At 35.5% G+C, this 21,832-nt stretch overlaps 1 protein-coding gene across 2 annotated transcripts; it reads left to right on the forward strand.

Annotated features, from left to right (window-relative positions):
- Positions 1 to 328: 328 nt before the first annotated feature.
- Positions 329 to 13,698, forward strand: LOC109338088 (serine/threonine-protein kinase ATG1c-like). 2 transcript variants are annotated; one of them, XM_019575223.1, is made up of 13 exons: positions 329 to 848; positions 2,284 to 2,401; positions 2,477 to 2,535; positions 2,847 to 2,911; positions 8,408 to 8,501; positions 8,583 to 8,663; positions 8,871 to 8,979; positions 9,820 to 9,898; positions 9,980 to 10,359; positions 10,478 to 10,833; positions 11,583 to 11,874; positions 12,746 to 12,816; positions 13,227 to 13,698. In XM_019575223.1, the coding sequence occupies exons 1-13, from the start codon at positions 606 to 608 to the stop codon at positions 13,476 to 13,478; spliced, it is 2,199 nt and encodes a 732-aa protein (XP_019430768.1). In that variant the 5' UTR covers positions 329 to 605; the 3' UTR covers positions 13,479 to 13,698. The 2 variants fall into 2 exon arrangements, with proteins under 2 accessions (XP_019430768.1, XP_019430767.1); XM_019575222.1 differs by having other exon boundaries at positions 330 to 848; positions 9,974 to 10,359.
- The last annotated feature ends 8,134 nt before the right edge of the window (positions 13,699 to 21,832 follow it).

A 21,832-nucleotide genomic window follows, 5' to 3' on the forward strand; every position in this document is an offset into this window, starting at 1 on the left:
ACAAGTGGCTTACAATAATATTATTGTCTCGTATCCTCTCTAATAATCAAGAGATAAGTAGTTGAAAAAACAAAAAAATAATAATAATAATACATTATATTCTTTTATATATAATAAATTACAGTTTTGTTATTAAAAATAAAATAATAAAAGGAATTCTCTATCCAATAATAGAGAGGATACTACTTCCCTTTACTTGTTTCCCTTCGTTATTCCAAAATTTTCCCTTTTCATTGCTTTCAAAACTCTTTTTCCTTCTCAGCACCTGGACGCCAATGCATCTCAGTGATTTAATATATATTCAAACGAAAACAGAAAACAAAAAAATATAACAAATCTAATCCTCTAAATTTCAATCATTACTTCAACAAAAGTAAATCCATAATGATATAGGGAAAAAAACTCCAAAACTCCATTAACCACATTCCAAGTTTTATAAAAAAAATTATCACCTTCTTTACTAAAAGTAACACAACAAAAAAATAAATCTCAAAACTCAAAAGCGTAACTTCACTTGAATCTTCGAAGAAGATCCATTTCGATATTTCGGTTATTGGTTCCGTTACGGTTTCAGTTTCGAATTTAAGGGTTTCGAATTGGTGACGATGGCTCAGGCGACAGGGCGGAGCAGGGTGGTCGGAGATTACATAGTAGGGCGGCAAATCGGAGCTGGTTCATTCTCGGTGGTGTGGCACGGAAGGCACAAGGTGCATGGAACCGAAGTGGCGATAAAGGAGATCGGGACGCTTCGGCTTAACAAGAAGTTGCAGGAGAGTCTCATGTCTGAGATTTTCATCCTCAAGCAGATTAACCATCCTAATATCATTCGTTTGCACGATATCATCGAGGTTCGAGTTTTCTTTTTTTCCTTTCAATTTTTTTTTTGGATAATTGTTCAAATTTATCTGTTGGTGTGATAATCTAATATTATTGATTTACAATTTTATTTTGTAGTGTATTTGTTTAGCTGGGAGGGAGACTTATATTTGCGATATTTTGGAAAATTATTATCGAGAGGATTTTTTATTTTTTAATTGTTTTAATTTAAATGCAAGGCTTTCAGCATTGTATCAATCAACAGGGGACAACCATCCATACCCCCGAATGGGGTTAGTTCCTTACCTATAGGTGAGGAGATACTATTGGTAGTACAAAAAAACTATAAATTTGTGGACCGTGTCAAATCATATGATGCAACCACAACCACTTCATCCTACAATTGCGGTGTGATATAAAATCACATACGGCTACCTTGAGAATGGGAAACATTAGATTGAATTTTGTATTGTGTCTAACCGCATCAAAGTAAAATATATTTTTTAAATTAAAAAATATTTCACGCTGCCACGACCGCAACCTGCTTTGCAATGGTCACAATTGCAGTAACCACAACCGCAATTTTAAACACTGGCTTTTAGTGGGAACAGTCTATAACTAACTAGGAATCTGAGATGTCATATAAAGTTGAGGTAATAAATTGTGTCAGTGAAACTGGTGCTGTTTTAAGACTTCAAATTTGTGACAACTTTGCAAAATTTGAAATTTTCCAGAGTAGAATTTGGAGGTGTCCGACAAAATGTATATTAGGGTGCCTATCTAAATTGTTTTGGTATAGAAAAATGATCACGACTTCTCTTAGTTAGCTCAGGACTCAGGTGCAATATTTTGTTGTGTTGGTGAATGGTGAAGGGTTGGGAAACATGCCGAGGCTAAGGCTCACTTCGTAGGAATATAGAGCTTTGTGCAGAATAAGGGAGCTATTATGACTATTTGATTATGGAATCATATTTGTAACTTGTCGTAGTTTCGTGATAAGTTTTGTATCCTGAAATTGGTTCTGGGTGGATTCATTTTCACTAATGGCAGATAATATATGGTTGTCTCCTATGGGTCATGGTTTAAATATTAAGCTTGTGTTGTTTTAGACAAATGATACTTCTACACCTCTTTGAGGTGTTGGAGGTGTAAGGGGGGAGAGATAGGAAGAAAAGACAGTGAATGATGATGCGATTTGATAGGAAGAAAGCGATAGAAAGAAAGATAAGGTGTAAATGAAGGTGTAGAAGAAAAGCCTAAGAATATAAGGGATGCTTATTTTAATAAAAACCAATACATATGGGTTAGACTATGAATTTAGTTCTTAATTTCTCATTATTTTGCCAATAGACTGGTTTGTATTTTAAGATTTCATCATTATTTGCAATAAGTGTAGCGCTAAATTAAATTTGCATTTATTAGTGTATCATGAAGTCTCTTGGTATAAATTTCATCAATTTTGTGCAGGTTCCTGGTAAGATACATCTTGTATTAGAATATTGTAAAGGGGGAGATCTCTCTTTGTACATTCAGCGACATGGAAGGGTTCTGGAGGCTACTGCAAAGCATTTTATGCAGCAGCTTGGTGTGTTTCTGCTTTTTACAGTTCCTTTTTTTCTTTAATTGTTCTAGTAATAAAGGAGAACTTTTTGTGTTACAGCTACTGGTCTACAAGTTCTTCGGGACAATAACCTTATTCACCGAGATCTGAAACCACAGGTTTTGTGTTTGAACCTAATTTTACAGGCAAAAAATCCTATTGACTGATTCGCAGGCCATTTAATTCAGAATCATGTCTGATTCCCTTCTATTTTAATAATGCTCTTTTTGAGTTTCGACTTAATAGCAAGAAAGTGTTAATAGTAGGCAATCATATTTCTGTAAGGGTTGCAACTAGCAGCTATTGGTGATGTTGTGATGCTTATAAATATCAGGAGTATAGATTGTTTAGTCTGTAAAATTTGTGGTAGTATAAATGTTGCATTGTTATTTTATGTATTTGTTAGTAATGCCTATCTTCCTGTAAACAGAATCTTCTACTTTCCAGAAATGATGAGAGGTCAGTGTTGAAGATTGCTGACTTTGGATTTGCAAGGTAGCCTAATTTTTTCTACTCGATGCATCTTTAAGATCCAAATTATGCTAAAGGGTTCATAAAAGCCCAAGTGTTTTCAAACATATCACTCTTTATTAGAATAATTGATGATATTAGTTATTATTTGTAATCAGTTTTGCTAATCAAAACCGAAGTAGTATTCTGTTGAAATTTTAGTTTAGCTAAGCATTCTAGTTAGTTAGACTAGAAGCTTCTAGAAGGTTGGTAGTTACAATTATGTAACTGCCACATGGCTTGTAATCTCTTCTATAAATAGAAGTTTGCAAAGTGTATTCAAGTAACAAAAAACAAAATTCAATAAACAGAATCAAGAATCAGTTACACAATTCTATTCTCTTCTTCTTCGATTTATTTTTCTTACATGGTATCAAGAGCTTTTATGGCCAACGCCACCACTGATCCTCCTCATTCCATGGAATCTCCAACAAATTCTTCCACCGCTGCACCAGTTCAAGCCGTAGCTCCTTCTCTTTCTCTTCCAGTTCCTATTACAAAACTTGCAGATAAGAACTACCTCACATGGAGTCAGTTCATGATAGTTGTTCTTAAATCAAATTGCGTTCTTAGGTAACTGAATCGAGAATTTCTGCCGCAATTCCTCACTGAAGCAGGTCGCACTAATCATCGCATAAATCCAGGGTTCTTGAGCTGGGAAGAACAGGATCAAACCGTGTTCTCCTGGATTCTCAACTCAATCTCAGAATCTCTGCAACCACGAGTTATAGGTTGTAATTCTACCTTTCAATTATGGCATGAATTACGTTCCTTTTGTAATGCACATACCAAAGCATGAAGTAGACAACTTAGGGCACAACTTCATGGAATTTCTTAAGGATCCAGTACCATTTCTGACTATTTTTCTAAAATAAAAATGCTTACTGATTCCTTAGCTTCAATTGGAACCCCAATTTCATTAGAAGAAAGAACATGTTGATTGTGTATTAGATGGACTAAATGAGGAATATCACACAGTTATCATAACTATTGAAAGTCAAGTTCATCCTCCTTCAATTAATGAACTAGAATAATTTCTACTTACATATGAGTCTAGACTGATAAAAAATAAACACAAAACGGTTTCTGATGCACTTTCTGCAAATGTGGTTGCTGCTGAACCACCTTCACCAGTTTATGTTACACACAGTTACCACTTCCACCTTCTCATCCACCTTATCATCCAAGCTTTCCTACAGCACACCATATGAATGGCTATTCTGGACAAATTCATAATGGTTCTCGTGGTGGACGTTTTAATAAACGTGGAAACCATGGTGGAAGATCCTCAAGCAGACTCTCAAATTACTTCTGTGATTACTGCAACAAATATGGTCATGATGTGGCTTGGTGCTACTATGCACCATATGACCCTGCCTATACCATGCCTCACTCATATAATCATAACTATGCTGATGGCTATTCACATTCAAATCCTTACAATTATCACATGAACTATTCAACTTCTCCCACAATTGGTTATCATCTGCCTTCTCCTCACACTAGACCAAGAGCTCCTTTTCCTTCCTACACTCACTCAAGGCCTGTTCATCATTAGCATGCACCTAGAAGAACTACTAGACCTGACCCATCTTATGCTCATCAATCTCCCTATGTTATGAATATCACACACACTGATCAAGATTCCAACAAGCCATCCTTATGGTATCCTGATTCAGGTGCAACAAATCATCTGACTGCATATCCATCTTTTCTAGCAAAACCAACTGAACAGTTTGCCTCAGATCACATTTATATGGGTAATGGCAACAAAGCTACTATTACAAGTTGTGGACACGCATATTTTCATTCTCCTTTTAATTCTAAAGTGTTTATGTCCTTACATAACTTGCTTCTTGTGCCTACAATTACAAAAAATCTCATGAGTGTGTCTCAGTTTGCTAGGGATAATCAATGCTTTTTTGAATTTCACCCTACCATTGTTTTGTCAAATCTCAGGCTACTAAGCAGGTGCTCCTTCAGGGTTCTCTCACTGCAGAGGGGCTCTATGCATTCTCAAATCTTCTGTCACCTACTTCTTTAGACTGTAATGCCAATTCAAGGTTGTCTTTGTATGGCAATAACATTGTTTCTTCTAGTTCTAAGAATTTGACCTCATACTTACTTTGGCATTATAGATTAGGACATGCCCATGAGGCTGCTGTAAAAAGTGTCCTTCAACAATGCAATATCTCGCATTGTAATAAAACTAGTCTTGATTTCTGTTCAGCATGTTGTTGTGCCAAGGCTCATAGACTTCACTCTCCTACATCTACATCCATTTATGCTAAACCTTTTGATCTTCTATACTTACACCTATGGGGACCTACACCTATTCATTCAGAAACAGGTTTTAGATATTATTTGTCAATTGTTGATGCTCACACCAAACACACTTGGATCTATCTTCTAAAGAAAAAGTTAGATACATTATATTTGTTTAAACATTTTCCAAACCTGATTCAAAATCAATTTTACCAAAATATCAAGGCCATTCAAAGTGATTGGGGGGGAGAGTTTAGACCATTTACAAAATTTCTCAACACCTTAGGCATAATTCATAGAGTGTCATGTCCTCACACTCATCATCAACAAGGGACTGTTGAGAGAAAACATAGGCACATAGTTGAAATTGGCCTGGCCTTACTGTCTCATGCTTCTCTACCTCTGTCCTACTGGGAATATGCATTCACCACTGCAGTTTATCTTATTAACAAGTTACCATTACTCACACTCAATCAGTCTTCTCCTCACTTACTTTTATATGGAGTTCCACCAAACTATTCCTATCTAAAAGTGTTTGGATGTGCCTACTTCCCTCTATTAAGACCTTACAGAAATCACAAATTAGATTTAGGTCTTTTGAATGCATATTCCTTGGTTACTCAACCCAACACAAAGGATATAAATGTATGGCAAAAGATGGCAAAATCTATATTTCTAAAGATGTGATATTCAATGAGCATAGTTTTCCCTATGCACTAGTTGTTCCCTCTCCACCTTGTCCTGAGTCATCTCCTACTACACTAACTCCTCACTCTCCAAAAAATATCTTCCATCTTAATGACACTGTTACTACTACAACTTCACCTTCTTCCTCTGTTCCTGCACCATCTCCTGAACCTCCTACTGAATGTTCTCCCAATACTTAACACTCAAAGATTATCCTCCTCATCCTTAGACCTACATTTACAACTATCACCATCCACTACACTAGAGTCTTCCCCTGTCCAACTACCCACTGTTGTTCCTAGATCCACTTACCCAATGCAAACTCGTTCTAAGTCTGGTATTGACAAGTCATTTATTCCCAGAGTTCCTAGAGCCTTTTTAGCACAAATTGAACCTACTTCTGTCAAGGCAACACTAAGTGACCCTCTCTGGTTACAAGCTACGCAAGAGGAATATAATGCACTCATTCAATTGGGAACTTGGACTGTTGTTGATCTACCCCCAGAAAAACAAGCAATTGAGTGTAAATGGGTATTTAGAATCAAGGAAAATCCTGATGGAATAGTTAATAGATACAAGGCAAGACTTGTAGCAAATGGATTTCATTAAAAACAAGGGATTGACTATAATGAAACTTTTTCTCCAGTTGTGAAACCTATTACTATCAGAATTCTTATCACTTTGTCAGTAACATTCAAATGGCCTCTAGAACAGTTGGACATTAATAATGCTCTTCTCAATGGATTACTTAATGAAGAAGTATATATGCTTCAACCTGCTGGATTCATCAATGGTAACAAAACTAAGGTTTGCAGACTTCACAAAGCTCTTTATGGTCTCAAGCAGGCTACTAGGCATGGTTTGAAAGACTTAAGGGTACTTTACTTCAAATGGGCTTTGAAATTAGTAAGTGTGATAATTCTCTGTTTATTCACATATCAACTACTTAAAAACTCTATGTTTTAGTATATGTGGATGACATAATTGTCACTGGATCATCTACTCCTCACATAAATCAGATTTTTGCTAAACTCAACACTAATTTTGCACTAAAGAGGCTAGGCTCCTTGGATTATTTTCTAGGAATTGAAGTCAAACACATGTCCAATGGCTCTCTTTTTCTCTCCCAAACCAAGTATATCAGAGATCTTCTCAAGAAAGCCAGCATGGATTTATCCAAACCATCTACTACTCCTATGTCTGCCTCCTACAAGTTAACCAAGATAGGCTCCTCTGATTTTGGAAATCCCACACTATATAGATCCATAGTTGGTGCCCTTCAGTATGCAACAATCACAAGACTTGATCTTGCCTTTAGTGTTAACAAAGTATGCCAATTCATGTCCAATCCTCTGAATGATCACTAGACTGTTGTTAAGAGAATACTAAGGTACTTACAAGGATCTCTCACTTTGGGCATCCAACTCAGACCTGCCAGTTCCACCACTCCTCTACCTATCACTACTTTCTGTGATATAGATTGGGAATCAGATCCTGATGACAGAAAGTCTATCTCAGGAGCTTGTATCTTTATTGGTCCAAATATTGTTACTTGGTGGTCAAAGAAACAACAAACTGTTTCTAGGTCTAGTACTGAAGCTGAGTACAGAAGCCTAGCCCTAGCCTCTCAAGAGATCATCTGGATTGAGTCTCTTCTCTCTGAACTACAACTTACTCATCACATTCCAATGGTTCTCTGTGACAACCTCAGCACTGTGGCTATAACTCACAATCCTGTTCTTCATCACAGAACCAAACACATTGAGTTGGATCTCTTCTTTGTAAGAGATAGAGTCCAATCAAAGCTTTTGCATGTCAAACATATACCATCTGAATTTCAGACAGCAGATGCCCTTATAAACCCCTATCTAATTCAAAGTTTCATTCAATCAGGAAGCTTCTTCAAGTGGTTCATAAGTCATCAACTCACCTTCAGCTTCAGGGGGAATATTAGAATAATTGATGATATTAGTTATTATTTGTAATCAGTCTTGCTAATCAAAACTGAAGTAGTTTTCTGTTGAAGTTTTAGTTTAGCTAAGCATTCTAGTTAGTTAGACTAGAAGCTTCTAGAAGGTTGTCAGTTACAACTATGTAACTGCCACATAGCTTATAATCTCTTCTATAGATAGAAGTTTGCAAAGTGTATTCAAGTAACAAAAACAGAATTCAATAAACAGAATTAGTTACACAATTCTATTCTCTTCTTCTTCGATTTATTTTTCTTACACTCTTTATGTATGTGTCTCAGTATTTTACTTACAATAATTACAGAAACATAATTCAAGTGGGTTCTGTGCATTGGTCATCATCTATTATAAAGAAGTTTGGGTTCAGAGTTCCACAAATTTGTTAATCTTTCAATTGTGGATCTACTTTCAAATTAGGTCACCTTGTTTGCTTCGACATTATTTCTCCTTTGCATGTGTTTCTTTTTTACTTTCAAATTGTGGGGAATTCTATCTGGAGAAGCTTCAATGTTCTCCATTTTGTACTTTAGTTGTTAAAGCACAATGACTTCTTGATCAGATCTCTACAACCTCGGGGCCTTGCAGAAACTTTGTGTGGTTCACCACTCTACATGGCTCCAGAAATCATGCAACTACAGAAGTATGATGCTAAGGTGAATTTTCATTTCTAAAACCTTCAAAAATCTGTTGTTTATGGCTGTTTTCCTTCTATTCATCTTGAATTAAACATGCAGGCAGATCTCTGGAGTGTTGGTGCAATCTTATTTCAGCTTGTTACAGGAAGAACACCTTTTACTGGAAACAATCAAATACAGGTATAAATTGATGTTAGTGTTAGCATTTAGTACCCTTTTATACTCTATCTTGAGTATTTTCGTATGTTCTTAAGGGAAACAATATAGTTTATTGCTGATTAATAGCATATATAGTCTGGTGCTATCATCTGAAGTGTAGTCTTCCAACTGGGTATGACTCCTCTGGCCTTCATACTTACCTTACAGTTATAATTATGAACTGTGCAGTTACTACAGAACATTATGAAATCAACAGAATTGCAGTTTCCTCCTGATAACCGAAGTCTGAGTATTGACTGCAAAGATTTGTGTCAAAAATTGCTACGCCGTAATCCAGGTATATTTTGATTTTATTGTAGATTTGAAATGAAACATAAATGATATAACGTAAAATCTGTTATCTCTAGTAATTATTTAATTTTACAAACTTTACTAATCTGGTTTGGGAGTTCTTCAAAGTCATTCTATGACTAATTGCCAATAAAAATAGTTCCAGTAGAGAGTGGGTGGGGGAGTGAATGTCGTATTCACGACCTGCCTATGTGAAATAATTAGATTTGCTTTGTTAGCCATCAATGTGGCAGCCCCTTTACAAAAACATGGGCCAACAAATCTGCCTTGATGTTTCAGGCTTTTACATAATTTGAATGACCCTCCTTCTAACCATGCTAACAAGAGTCAAGGGATATTGTGATTTTGTTCTTCCTGCTAATGGAGATCAGACTACTTGAGGCAGGAGAATGCTTATTTTGGCTTGTTGTGTAAGAATTAGGTACATAGTTACTTGATACATGGGTCCTGTTGCAAAGGTAAATTATTGCTCATTGTTAAGAAAATAGGCAACTATTAAGATAAACCTTGTGAATTAAGGAAGGGTTGACCCTAAAATCAAGGGGTGAATAATTGGGGATTGCTTATAGATGGTTGATTGGATAATAACTAATGCTTGCAATAATTCCCCAGTGCCTAGTAATTGGGGTATCAGCTGGGGGAATTTTACATGTGCCAACCTACAGCCCTTCCTGCTCTAATTTTTAACTATTTTGTACAAGAGAAACAAGGAAAAGGGGATAACATGAGTTCATAGGGTGTTTATCTTGAGTTTTACTATACCTCATATGTTGCAAATCTTATTCTGATTGACTGATACATTGTTCCTTATCTGTTTAATTTTCAGTGGAACGTTTAACTTTTGAAGAATTCTTTAACCATCCATTCCTTTCTCAGAAGCAGCCAGAACGAGATGAATCACTGAGGTAGAAAGAAAAGATTTTAAAGTTTATGGTTATTACAGTTTCTTTTCTCACGCATCAATGTTTTTTTGTTTGCAGGAACAGAAGTACTTCAAGGCTGGTAGGCGAGTTTTGTTCAACAGAGTCTGACCCTTTAAGAAGGACTGAGGAAAATTATCAAGAGGACTGCTTGCCTTTCTTTCTAGATGATGATTCTAGTGGTGCTGAGGGGAGCCCTTCCTTTTCAAGGAAGAAGTCCTCAGTGAAGTCTACCTATGGATTTGATCTAAATACAATGCTAGATAAACTTGAAGTTGACCAAGCATCTCCTATTTTGAATAGCATAAATTATACTTCAAAATATGGTAGTGTTGCACAGATACCTGCAAACACTACAAGAAGATTGGACAACCATAAGATATCAAGAAATCTCACTGATCCTCCAGAATCTCCAGAACTGAGATTTGCGATCCCTAATTCAAAAGGTATCAATAACCTAAATGAATTTTCTTTTTTCCATTGCTTCTTTTTATGATTTGGTTTCTGACATGATTTTTTAAATTTTCTAAAATGCTGCTTATATTTGTTGCATGAGCTTTGCAGTCATGGATTCACTAGAGAATATTGATCAAGATTATGTTCTCGTGTCTGGGCCACCTATGGATGTTTCATCATCTTCAGTAAGTGTTTCAAAGATGAGCCATTCCCAATATAGGCCAGGCAGTATACCCCGAGATCCTTCTAATACAATGACTAGATTAAGTGCTCCTATGCCAATTGTTGGCATACCTACTAGTAGCACATACCAAATTGGAAGTTCAGAAAGTCAGGACTCTGCTCCTGGTACTTCACATGGATCGATAGATACAGGTGATGAGCAACCATCAGCTCACTGCATGACTAGGATAAAATCATTGAAACAGTGTGCATCTGCCATCACGGAATTAGTTAATGAAAAGGTAAATGTATATGTAAGCTTGCTCGCTTTTGTGACTTATGGTTCTATCAGTGACTTGGTAATTATTTCTGTAAAAGTTTTCTGCTGAGTTGCATGTTATGTGAGAATCATGAACGAGTTATTCAATGTTTCTCAACTACAGTTTTTAGAAGTTTAATAGTGACATGATCTTTTAAATTAAGCATGGCATTCTGGTCCAGTATTTTGAGTGATGCAATATATTCCTTAATGGATATATGCATTCTAATTACCCAATAGGTTACCCAGGCATTTTTGTTGGACTTTTATATTATGATAGAATGAATCAAGGTAAGGCATTCACTATTTATCAACTATTAGAAGATACTGGTCTTAGATTACTTTGTGAAAAGGTGTGTGGACTTGAGGTGACCCTACAACATATTCTTCTTCTTCTTCTTATCATCATCATCATCATCATCATTATTATTATTATTATGATGATGATGATGATGATGATTATGATCATAAACAGTAAAGCTGTTGAGTTACACCTTCAGCGTGCATTTAAGAATTATGTAGGTGCCTTGGTTCCTGTGTGAAACTTTTCTTATGTTGGGAATAAGTGAACCCTGATACACTTTTTTACTTCTTCCTGATGTGTCTCATGCTGCTGCCTTGGGATCTATGTTTGTACAATTGTTGAAGTTTTGTAATGTGTCGTAAAATATGTCATACTCACCTTTTGCTTGCCCATCTGCCTCTCTTCCCCTCCCAAAAAAAAACTAAAAGATAGAGGCAGGAAAGCAGCTTGAAGCATTCTCTATTCAACTTGTAATTCTTGCCATTTGGAAGCAAGCACTGCACATATGCCATACACAGGCTGCTTCAGCCATGGAAGGAACTGCAAATCCAGAAACTTCAAGATATAGGAGGGGCACCAGCAAGAGGCATTTCAGTTCTGGTTTGGAAGGATGCCTTCTTGGAAACACTCAGGGGTCAAAGGATATTTTATCAGAAATTGAAAGTGAATTTCTGAGGGAATTTGAGCATGCTGAAGAGCTTGCCAAGGGCATTGAGCCTGGTATGAGTTTTATATTTTGATTTATGAGCTCAATGGCTAGCTTACTTGCTTTCCTTTCTTAAAATATCTATTTTTTGCATCAATGGTTGGGTACTTTAATTTAGTAAGGTATTAGTTTTCATTTCCATTTTAGTTGTTGGTCTAAACCACATGTATTAGCCACCAACCAGAAGCAATCCCACGCAGCCGGGTAGGAACCACCATAGGTGGGAAAACTCTCCTTACCAAACACAAACTTCATTTCTATAATAAAATGCTTGCTTTGTATAAAAGAGTCATTAAAAATTTAAAATCGCATTGCCTGGGCTAAAACCTAGCTTAGAGCTGGAGGGGCTTCTGTTCCTGCCTGAGTCCAACTGACCCAATAGAAGGAATACTTAAATGTACTTAACATGACTAGTTAGACCTAGTGGAGTTATTGATTATTAATGTTTTAATTTCTAGACCCTATTAGATTAATGTAGGATGCACCACATTGGCTGTTAATTTTGTTAAGAGTCATTATCAGTGATGGCCGACAAAGAAAATTGTTATTAGCAGTAAATTATATTGATTTATGTCAGACAATATTTGCGGTTTATGGCCTAATTCAATAATACAATGCTTGTCCACTATGTGAAGTAATATGATGCCATAATACAATGCTTGGCTCCATTCGGGGCAGATTTTACATTCCAAATCCACATGATGCACTTTATGACCAGGGCCAAACCGACGCCTGGGTGGGTATTAGTCCCCCAACTTACAGGTGTCGAGAAATCTCATGGTCTTACCAAAAAAAAGGATTGATGTTTAGAGGGAGAGAGGTGCTTCTTGTTTCACTCCATAATATAATAGATTTATAATAAGTGTATGTTCATCCTTATTGCAGGAAACGCAGAGATGCCAGATGCAATGGAGACAATATTTCAATCTGCCCTTGCTTTTGGGAGACATGGGGGTGTATGTATTTCCTTTCATTTCTCATTTCTTCCTTTTAAAGCGGGCTTTTACAGTCCACCTTAGAAATACAATTATAGATTCATTAAATTATTTGACTTGCTAGATTTTCTTTTGGGCACTATATTTATCCTAAAATAGTTGAGTCTTGATTGACTGCTTACATAAGTTTAATTCCTTGTTAGAATCTATTAATGCCTATGCTTTCCTTTCTGTTTAAAGTTAGGCAAAAGTAATGATTGAGAAAATAACCCAATCTGGATGTTCTGGGATAGTTTAGTTATTTTCAAACTTAGAATTGTTTGTACTTTGTATGTCATTTTAAACAGAAAGCTTACATCATGATAATAAAATATTCAGATGTCTTCAAACATTTTTTAGATATTAAGGTTATTAGTATATGCTGTTGGCAGGTAGAAGAGCTCATGGGTGAAATGGATAGTGCTGCTGCATTGTATTCAAAAGCTGTCCATCTCTTAGTCTTCCTTCTAGTGGAAGCAACATCCCTGATTCTGAATCCTCCATTTTCGCTGACAAACTCGGACCGCTATAGGCTTCGGACTTACATCGATATTCTTAATAACAGGCAAGGTTATTCAAGGTCTCAACGAATGACACTTCTGAAATGTGATGATAGTCAAGGTATCCTTAAGGATAAGTTTTAGTAATGGTCCTTTATCTCCCAATTTTTACATGATTATTTGTACAGTTATTATTTAAGGGAAGGGAATTGGGATTGCTGATGGTTGTCAACTAACACAGGAGAAGTTGTTCTACATTTCTGTGATTAGTGATGGTCAAATGTGAATTTGATTATGTATGCTTTCTGATGCTTGTCTTACACGAATTCTTTTATTGATATCAAAGATGTTTGGTTTTGCTTCAGCCTGTGTTTGTATGACGGATCTTAAAAACCGAAGAATTAAAAGCATATAAAAATAATTTTAGGTCCAGCTTGTTGATTTTTCATTTTGATTCAAAGGAAAGAAACGGTGGAGATGAAATAACTCATTCAAAACCTGCTTTAATGTATTACATGGTAGATTGAATCCTCTTAAGATGAAATCCCCTTAAGTGGTGGATTGGAGGAGAGGAGGGAGAAAGATAAGGTTTAAGAATTATGAAATACACTCATAAGATAATTTTGAAGTCTTTCTTTTCATTCATTTTCAAAATTCAACTCAAACAGATTAATTCTAATGGAAAAAGGGTAAGCCATTGGAAGGGAATATGGAGGTAGAGTAAAAACAGTGTTGAGATTAGAAGTTGATGGGGCATTTCAAAATTCTTCCTTCTAATTTCTAGTCTAATAAGCTAGTTCATTATCTAAAGGTTCCTTTTTGGAGTTATCCAATTGACCAAAATTCTAGGGGATGTAACAATATTTAATATTATAATAGTATTATTCTTTATCATATTTGTAAATAACTAACCTTTGGTTAGTTAGTTATGACTTAGTTAGAATTCTATTTCTGGTGTTTTGGTTTTTAGTTACTTTGTTAAGTGATTACTAGAACTATTAGTGGCTCTAGTTTCACAATTCAGATCATCAAATATCAATTCAGAAAATAAGTTTCATTCATTCTTCTTCTCTAACTTCTCTCTATCTATCTCTCGAATACTTTCTCTTCTGTAATTGTTTTGTCTTCTTCTTCTACCTTGCATCCTCTCTTTACATGGTATCACGTCATCGTAGCACTAACATCCAACACTAAGACCTTTCCTACATCATCGATGCAATCCCCTTTCTGCTGCATTGTTGTAATCCCCTTCGGCTGCATCACTGATTGATGTGGTGTCGTCACTGTTGGTTCTCCCATCGTCGACGATGAAATTAACAGAAAAGAATTATCTACTTTGGAGGCACTTCATGATGGTTACTTTAACATCTAATCGAGCAAATCAGTTTGTTTTAGGAACCGAAATTCCTCATCGGTTCCTCAATGAAGATGATCGCCTTATTAATCGAATCAATCCAGCTTATCTTCGTTGGGAGGAGTTGGATCAATCAATTTTTTCATAGATTCTGAACTACTTTCCAAGAATCTTCAACCTAGGGTTGTTGGATGTGTTCATGCATGACAATTATGGGAGGAGCTTGATTCCTATTGTAACTCTCAAACCAAGGCTCGCACTCGACAATTGAGATCTCAGCTTCGCTCTATTTCACAAGGTTCAAATTCGAATTTTGCATTTCTCTAAAAAATTAAAGGATTAGTTGATGCCTTGATTTTCATTGGTTCTCCGATTTCTGTTTCGGAGCATATTGATTACATCTTGGATGGCCTGAATGAAGAGTATCAACCAGTAATTACCTCAGTTTAGAGTCAACAGGATCCTCCAACACTCCATAACCTTGAATCTTTCTTGTTAACTTTTGAGTCACGACTTGAAAAGAACAGAATTACTTTCTGATGCGCTTTTCGTCAACATTGCTTCTAATTCTTCGTTTCATCTAAGCAGGTTTCTTCACATCCTCGCTCTGTTTTTCCTCATCCTTCCCCAATGGCACCAACATATCAAACCAAGAATGAAATGCAAGGACATTTTTCTCATGGCTATGGTAATCTTGGATATTTTGCTGGTGGTAAAGAACGTCGAGGAGGATGATCTCGTCGAGGAAGAAGTTTCTATAGATCTTCCTCTATCTTCTGTGATTATTGCAATCGATATGGTCATGACCTTGCTATGTGCTACTATGCACCATCAAACTTTGGGGACTCAGTATCTTATGGGGCTCCCTATGGTTCTGCTAGACACTACTTGTCTCATCCTTTAGCACCTCGACACACTAGAAATTCTTACAATTCTCCAATGCATCATTCACATGGACCTTCAAGGTTTCCATCTCACTTTTATCCCGACTATTCTTTAGATTTCTACACTGGGCCACCTAGATCATCAAACTTTGATCATCATTCATCTGATTCTCTACTTGGGCCCGACCCAACTCGTGGAAGCAGACAACACTTTCACAACTATGCAATGGCTACTTGTGCTGATAACAGGGATCAAGCTAATGCAAAGGACAATACACATGTTGCTTGGTATCCTGAGTTAAGAGTCACAAACCACCTTACAGTTGATCGTTCATTGCTTCATGAACCAGTAGAGAAATTTGGTCATGAACACATCTATATGGGTACTGGTACTAGTATCCCAATCTCCTTTGTAGGATAGTCTTCCTTTCATTCGGTCTTTAATCCCCATGTCTCTCTTTATTAAACAATCTTCTTTGTGTTCCCTCATTAACCAAAAATCTTCTAACTGTCTCACAATTTACTAAAGATAACTTATGTTACTTTGAATTTCACCCTAATGTTTGCTATGTGAAATCTCAGGCTACTGATGAAGCTTTACTTCAAGGATCTCTAACCAAGGAAGGCCTTTATGTTCTCCATGGTCTTCATCAACTACCTATTCAATCTAATTTTCCTATTAAGAACACTGATTCGAGTTGTACTAGTTTGCCCATTTCAATATTGTCTCTTGTAATAATTCTAGTACTTTTTCACTTTGGCATTCAAGATTAGGACATGCTCATGAAGCTATAGTCAAAACTTTCAATGCAATATTCCTCATGGTAATAAAATTGTGCTTGATTTATGTTCATCCTGTTGTTTAGGGAAATCACATAGATTATATGCACCACTTTCCTCTATCGTCTATCACTTGCCATTCTAGTTAATTTTTGTTGATTTGTGGGGTCCTCCGCCTGTTCATTCAATGACAGGTTTTAGGTATTATCTCTCAATTGTTGATGTTTTCTCTAAGCACACATGGATATTCCTTTTAAAACAGAAGTCTGAAACACTTTCTGTGTTTCAATACTTTCTCAAATATGTTCATACACAAATTGATCACTCTGTTAAGGCTGTGCAAAGTGATTTTGGTGGTGAATTTAGGACTTTTGGTGAGTATTTGAAATCTTTGGGCATTATCCATATAATTTCTTGTCCACATACTCGCCATTAACAAGGCACAGTTGAACGCAAACATAGACACATAGTTGAACCTAGTCTAACTCTATTAGCTCATGCTAATTTACCCATGGTCTATTGGGATCATGCTTTCCTCGCGGTTGTTTTTCTCATAAATAGACTACGCTCTCATACACTTGATCTACAATCTCCTTATAAACTTCTATTTGGTTAGTCACCTTATTACTTTCAACTTAAAATCTTTGGTTGTACTTGTTTTCCTCATCTAAGACCCTTTAATAAGCACAAACTTAATTTCATAAGTTCAGAATATGTCTTTCTTGGTTATTCCTTACATCACAAAGGTTATAAGTGTTTGTCCAAAGAAGGCAAAATCTATATTTCCAAAGATGCCATCTTTAATGAGTTCAATTTTCCCTTTAAACAAAATTTTCAAGACATTTAAGTTGCTAGTGACAGTAGTGATGAATCACTTGTCAATTCTTCTTTGCCACTGATATGTAAGCTTGTTTCTCCCATTGCCATTCCAAATTCACCATCTAATCCATGTTTTGTCCCTTCATCATCTTTACCTATTGCCTTCCCTATTGCTGAAGAATATCCTAATTTGGTTTCCTCACCATACTTCCCTACTGATATTGAATCTTCTTCTCTTACACCTACTAATTCATCCCCTACTATTGATGAGATATGTCCTTCATCAACTATTCTAGACACCTTACCTATTTCAACTCCTATTACCTCTTCAGTTCACCCTATGCAAACTAGGTCCAAATCAGGAATCTTCAAACCCAAAGTTTATCTTGCTCACACAGAACCTACAAGTGCTAAAATTGCCCTTGGTATCCCTGTCTAGAAAACAGTTATGCAAGCTGAGTATGATACACTTATGGCCCTAGATACTTGGACTCTTGTTCCTCTTCCACCTCATAAACAGGCCATAGGTTGCAAATGGGTTTTTAGAGTAAAAGAAAATCAGGATGGCTCCATCAACACGTTTAAAGCTAGACTATTTGCAAAAGGGTTTCATCAGAAGCATGGTGTGGACTACAATGGAACTTTTTCTCCTGTTATGAAACCATTAACCATCAGAATTCTGTTAACCCTAGTTGTTACTTATAAGTGGAAGCTAGAACAACTGGACGTCAATAATGACAAGACACTTGTATGTAAACGAAATAAAGCCATATATAGCCTTAAGCAAGCTCCTAGACAGTGGTTTGAGGGGCTAAAAGGTTCTCTGTATAAACTTGGTTTTCAGGTAAGCAAGTGTGATAATTCTCTATTTATTCACACTGCACTTACATACAAACTTTATGTCTTGGTTTATGTCGATGACATAATAGTGACTGGCTCATCCCTTTCTCATGTTAAACAAGTTATTTTTTTATCTGAGCAACACTTTTGCTCTAAAACAACTTGGTCCCTTAAATTATTTCTTGGGAATTGAAGTTAAACATAGACCTAATGGTTCATTGTTTTTATCCCAAACTAAGTACATAAGGGACCTCCTTGATAGAGCTAAACTCTCTTCTGCCAAGTTAAGCATCACTCCTATGGCAAGAAACTGTAAACTTACCAAACGTGGAACATATTTCTTTGAAGACCCTACCTTTTTCAGATCAATTGTGGGAGCTCTTCAATATGCAACTGTTACAAGCCCTGATATTTCATATAGTATGAACAAAGTTTGCCAATTTCTTGAAAAACCTCTAGTATCTCATTGGACTACAATTAAAAGGATTCTCAAATACCTTCAAGGGACACAAACTTTGGGCTTAACTATCAGTTCTGCTAATTTTGTCTCATCAACCAGCAAAGCTTCATCAGCCATTCCTTTAGTTGCTTTCTATGATGCTGATTGGGCATCTGATATGGATGATGGAAAGTCAACATTTGGTGCTTGTCTTTACCTTGGTCCCAATCTTGTCACTTGGTGGTCAAAGAAGCAACATACCATCTCAAGATCTAGTACAAAAGCAGAATATATAAGCCTGGCTCTAGCCACACAAAAACTCATGTGGATAGAGTCTTTACTCACTGAACTTCACATTAGTTACATTATTCCTACTGTGTTTTGTGACAACCTAAGTACAATTGCAATGTCACATAATCATGTCCTTCATAATAGGAAAAAACATATTGAACTTGATCTCTATTTTGTTAGAGACAAGATTCAAAATAAAACTCTCACAGTTTAGAATATACCTTCAAAATTCCAAACAACAGATATTCTAACAAAGTCTCTTCCCAATAGTCAGTTTATCACTTTGAGGAATCAACTCCAAGTTCAAGATAAAGATGCCAAGATTTCTGAAGCATTGTCCTTAGCTCTCCCTCGGTTTCAAGGGTATATTAGAATAGTATTATTCTTTGTCATATTTGTAAATAACTAACCTTTGGTTAGTTAGTTATGGCTAGTTAGAATTCTGTTTCTAATGTTTTGGTTTTCACTTACGTTGTTAAGTGATTACATGAACTATATTAGTGGCTCTAGTTTCACAATTCAGATCATCAAATATCAATTCATAAAATAAGTTTCATTCATTCTTCTTCTCTAACTTCTCTCTATCTCTCTCTTCTGTAAATGTTTCTTCTTCTTCTTTTACCTTGTATCCTCTCTTTACATTTAATTACAATATAGAAGATGACATAATTGTTTCAAAGTTTTACTATTAATAAAATTGTACATTCATTTCAAGTGTACTTATTTTTTTTAACTCAGTGAGATTGTACTAGATGTAAAAGATTGAACTATTTATTTTAAAATATAGATCATCATATTATCTGCAAGAAATTAATCACTCATCTTATTGCGTAATTTTATGAGTAAATTATATGGACCTCCCTTAATGTTTAATGAAACTACACAAACTATCTCTCCTCTTTTTACCTTTACATATACCTCCCTTTGATGTAACACCGTTAACTAAAAATTAAAATGAGTAAGTAAAATACTAAACTACCCTTTACTTAAAAAACACAACTCTTATTTTCTTTTTATTTTAGGTGCATTGGTACACATTTCACCAAAAATGGTGGGTGGTTTAATTCCCTGTTAAAATGTTGTATTGATTCTATAAGTACATATTCCACTAAAAATGTTACGATATCTCAAGTAAACAGACTGGGTTGTAGTAAGCTGAAGGTTACTACATCTCCGTGCAAGAGATGGCCTATAGATATATTTATATCACATTTATGAAATTTCAGCCATTTTGAGAAAGAAAATCTATATTTAACGCAAACGATATAATTTATTTAGGGAGCATATATCCTCTATAAGTGAACAATACCCAATATAGTTCCATATGTGAATTCTCTTTGCATGGAAGTTTAGAAAAATCAGAAGAATTGTAGTAATTTCCTTGCTTAAGAACTTTGTGTTTAGCATGTGGAAGAATTAAATATCTTTGATCTTTCTTTCAAAATTTCACAAAATAAACAATTTGAAGAATTGTAGTAGATTTTGGTTGCAACAATAAAGTTAATAAATACTTAAGCATTGCTTATTCATACAGGAAGTTCAAATCATTTGAATTATTCAATGATTTTCATCGTTCATATATGGAATTCTATGTTGGCTGAAGGACCTAGAGATTTTTTAAAAGAATTTGTGAGCAATATATTGAGTGTAATTCATTCAAGCATTTTATTAAAGAAGTTGTGAGTAGTATATTGAAACATGTTTTATATGAAATTATAAAAGGGTATTTTTGTCATAATATTATATTACATGACATGTGACATGCACATGACATTGTCATTTAACGGTCAACTAATGGCAGAGATAATTAGTGTAATGTGCATATATAAATTAGGGGAGGTTTGTGTAGGTGCAAAAAATGGATGGATAATTCGTGTAATTTCATTAAAACTCAGGGGAAGTTTATGTAATTTACTCTAATCTTATTTTGTTATTATTCCTAAAAAAATATCTTTCTATAATAGGTGTTGAAACTGTTGGAAATTCCTTATGATTGGTGAAATATCAATCCTATGATCTTGAATTTCATGATTCTCACGCACATATATGAATCAAAGGGTGCAGTGTCATACCTGAATCCATGTTCCTGGATGTGCTCCTTTGATCCACATTTCTGAAAGAGATTTTGTGGTATGATGGTCTTCCTCAACCAAATTCCCGATTCATCTTGGGACTTGCGTTTTCACTCTGATGGGAGATGAGAAAACTAAATTTGATTTGGTGTATTTGGGACCATAACCTTCCTTATGTGTTAACTTATAGGGTTCTCATTATCCCCTATGAGTTAACCTGATGGGTATCCACCCATTAAGCCCATATCCGTTATAACCTTTTAGAAATCTAAGGGGTGTCAGTAATTATACCACTTATAATGTAACCCCGGAATAAATAGCTGATATCATTGTATCAAATATATGATGCTCACCTTAGTTAGAAATTTATAATTTCTAACAATCTCCCACTTGAGCTTCATATCTTCATGATACAATTATATCACAGGTTCTTTAGGTGCGCATCCGTATGCTATTTACGTTTAGACTTCTCATTAATACAATCTGGTCCATCTCATATATTAACTATGGAACCACCACGACTTTCATCATATTTAAGTGTGACTCGACCACGACGATCACCATATTAATATATTCAATGACATAGATCAAATATGGATGAGTGGCATGGAAATTTCATGCAATGTGATTTTAAACATGTCTATTTTCAAATGGTCCTTCTTTATTCTTTAGTGAGATCAATCCAAAGTCTTTAATTGCAACACAATTGTTACAATGTACAATATCAAAATGAAATAATAAATCATCAACTTTATTATGCATAAAAACTGTATATAATATCCAAAGCAAAACATAAAACCGGTACCCTAAGGAATAACACCCATATGAGCAACATGCTCATGAAATACTTTAGGTATCAAACCCTTAGTCAATGGATCAGCTAACATAAAATTTGTCCCTATATGTTCTATGGAAACTTGTCCATTTTGAACACTTTCTTTAACAACAAGAAACTTTATGTCAATGAATTTTGACTTTGTAGAACTCCTATTGTTGTTGGAGTAAAGAACCGCAGACTT

Source organism: Lupinus angustifolius, unplaced genomic scaffold (genome assembly GCF_001865875.1).
Source record: "Lupinus angustifolius cultivar Tanjil unplaced genomic scaffold, LupAngTanjil_v1.0 Scaffold_17_98, whole genome shotgun sequence".
NCBI classification, from domain to species: domain Eukaryota; kingdom Viridiplantae; phylum Streptophyta; class Magnoliopsida; order Fabales; family Fabaceae; genus Lupinus; species Lupinus angustifolius.